The following is a 3,314-nucleotide window of genomic DNA, read 5'->3' as shown; positions in this document are numbered from 1 at the left end:
CTTTCCTCATCATGTGCTCAAACTAGACAAAGACCTCTATGGTTTGAAGCAAGCACCAAGGGCCTTGTATGAGAGACTCTCAAAGTTTTTCCTAGAAAATGGCTTCACAAGAGGGAGAATTTAAAATATATTATTTCTAGACTAAGGCCAGCAGCCTACTGATTGTTCAGGTATATGTTAATGACATAATTTTTTGTGCTACTTCTGAATCCCCATGTTAAGAGTTTGTAAAGCTAATGGGGAGTAAATTTGAAATAAGTATGATGGGTGAGTTGAGCTTCTTCCTGGTGTTGAAGATTAAACAAACTTCTCAAGGGACAATGATGTGTTAAGATAAGTACATCAAGGAGTTACTGAAGAAATATTACATGGGAGATTCCAAGCCAATTGATACTCCAATTGGAACCAGCTCAAAAATGGATAATGCTGAACTATATCCTTCAGTAAAAGAGACAATGTATAGAGGGATCATTGGATCCTTGCTATACCTCATTGCAAGTAGGCCAGATATTGTATTCAGTGTAGAAATATATGCCAGATTTCATACCTACCCAAATGAGTCTCATTTGAAAGATGAAAAAGGAATTCTTAGGTATTTGAAGAGGACAACAGACTGGGTCTTATATTATCCATCTGGTGATAGTTTTAACTTGGTGGGCTATACTGATGCTGACTATGCAGGATATTTAGTAGATAGAAAAAACACCTCAGGAATGACACATTTTCTTGGTTCATCCTTAATTTACTGGGGATCTAAGAAGCAAAACTCTGTTGCTCTATCTACTACTAAAGCTGAATATATGGTAGCTGTCTCTTGTTGTGCTTAATTGCTTTGGATCAAGCAGCAACTGAAAGATTTTGGTATTGTCTCAGACACTATCCCTCTAATGTGTGACAATACAAGTGCTCTAAACATGGCTAAAGATCCGGTGCAACACAAGAGGACTAAGCATATTAATGTGAGGCATTATTTCCTAAGAGACAATATTGAGAAAAGGGCTACCTGTATGAATTTTTGCGAGACTGAGGATAAGATAGCAGATATCTTTACTAAGGCACTTCACAAGGAATAATTTGTGAAGAACAGGTTGAAGCTAGGTCTGATCAAAATGATCTGACTTACTATATAAATTAGTGTTCCTCCATAAAATTAGCTATGATCAGGAGACATGTATCCTTGGTAAAATGTGTATTTGGTAGTCCAACTCAGTACCATACCTTTGTAGGCATACACCCATGGGAACAACTTTGGAAGAACACAGATAAAGTATACACAAACGTATGAACTCACTCAAAGAAAGAGAGAGATATAGTCCCATCTCTTAGGTTAGTATTATGAATGTGCATGTATTTTTTGTTCTGTTAGGAAAGGTCGCATGTTCTCTCTCACTGTCAAAAAATTTTCCTTATCCAAAATAGAAAAGATGAATCAATTTGATATCAAACTTATCTTTCTTGAAAAAAGCTCATCTTTGTATTAGCTACATGGACCCTACCCAAATCAGCTATCCTAACCATTCAAAGTCAAACCTTTTTTATGAAGATTTATCCCTGAAAACACATGATTCCTCTGACGGTGTTATAACTAGTAATGCTTGGGTTGCTAAAAATCACATTTTGCTGTCACATAACCCAAGAGGAAGTTTGAATAGTCCTAATAAACAAAATGAAAGCCTAAAAACAAAAGTCTTCAGAGTAAAATCTAAAAATCCTACTGAAAAGCACTAGACTTTTGAGGTAACTGGTCCCAAGAAGAAGAGAATGACTGATGATGAACCTAGTAGGGCTTCTAAAAGAAGAAAAGCAAGAGACAATTACTAAAGATGTAGAAATTGGGAGATTATAGGTACAAATTCAGCAATTTTTCAAAGGAGGGCCCAAGGGTCCTTGCAGATCTTAAGAGTAAGAATGATAAACTCAAGAAGAAGGTTACAAATCTAACCAATGAGGTTCTGATCTTGAATACAGATATCAGGATGCTAACTAAAGAGTTGTTACACTGTCTTAGGATGGCCTTACTTAATCCAAACATTCTCTTTAAATCCTTCATTTTTATAACTCCTCCAACTTCTGTGGCATTTTTTATGGAATAAAAAATATATCTCTTGCTCTGTAGTGATACCTAAGTTGTTAAGTATAACAGAGTTCTTATTTTTGTGCTCTTTATCTATTTTTAACTTTAATGCTAAATGTTGTTCTTTATGTTAGTGTTTCCCCAGTGGCCATGAGTTAACTAGCCTATGCTTACTCTTACTCTTGAGTTAATGTCCTTACTTTTCAATGATGCCAAAAGGGGGATTACTAAATTCAAGTGATTGTGTAGGAACTAACCAGGTATAAATTCCATGTAGATAGAGAGAAGTGTGTGATGAGCAATAGAGAAGGTATGAAGGCATATTGATAGGGGAAGGGTGATTGGTAATTTTTTATATGTTGATAGAGAGAAGTGTGTGATGAACTATAGAGAAGGTATTGAAACACACTAGATTTTGACCCTCGGAAAATTCTTAAGCTTTAAACTCACCTGTCTTAGTAATGACTTATCATACGAGTCATATGGTGTGGATAGGGTCAGGTGACCCTAGTTGTAAAATGTCCAGTGGATGGTGGTTGGGTTTTCTATCCTAGTTACAACTTAGTGGTACGATTCATTTAGGGTGGTGATGAGTCTTTAGGACAGACCTTAATCAAATCAGTAACATAGTGGCTTGACTTGGCTCTGAGTATGAGTGGCTCACTAAGAGCCATAAGGATAGGTTACGAGTGGTAGGGTTGAGTCATATATTGTCCAGCATCTAATCCCTTGGGTTTTGTCGTGGATACGACTAGACCATATGAGTCGTATAGTCAAGTCACGAGTGGGATCATGGAGCTATAAGAAGGACATTATATTGATACCCAACTCACTATTTAGGATACGACTCATGGCTACGAGTCGTATACTGTGGTGATGAGTTAATGTGTAGACTCGTAACCAAAGATGACGTTTTATAGCTTTTAAGTTAAAGGAACTTTGGACATTTCCAACTTAAAACCCTTAAGACCCCACGTCCCCAAAATATTTTTGGGGCATTCATTCCATACTTTAAAAGGTTAAACATCCACTTTATCCTCTCAAGTAATATTTGACTAGGGTTTTTCCAAAGTGGTCATCTCAGGGTTTAGGAGTCAAATTCTCTTCATGAATCTTTGTAATTCATGTATGTTACTTCTCTCTCATTGTTATTTTTTAAAAAAAATATGTTTTAATGTATGGCTTTCATGATATTGTTATGGTCTTAAAAATAAAGGTTGGGGGTTTTGAATGTTTATGG

General features: G+C 36.1%; 1 protein-coding gene across 1 annotated transcript; it reads left to right on the top strand.

Annotated features, from left to right (window-relative positions):
- Positions 1-368: 368 nt before the first annotated feature.
- Positions 369-827, top strand: LOC124888881 (secreted RxLR effector protein 161-like). The gene has a single exon (XM_047400170.1). It carries the CDS (start codon positions 369-371, stop codon positions 825-827), a length of 459 nt encoding a protein of 152 aa, XP_047256126.1.
- The last annotated feature ends 2,487 nt before the right edge of the window (positions 828-3,314 follow it).

Source organism: Capsicum annuum, chromosome 11 (assembly GCF_002878395.1).
Source record: "Capsicum annuum cultivar UCD-10X-F1 chromosome 11, UCD10Xv1.1, whole genome shotgun sequence".
NCBI classification, from domain to species: domain Eukaryota; kingdom Viridiplantae; phylum Streptophyta; class Magnoliopsida; order Solanales; family Solanaceae; genus Capsicum; species Capsicum annuum.
This window is presented reverse-complemented; position numbering and strand designations above follow the sequence as displayed.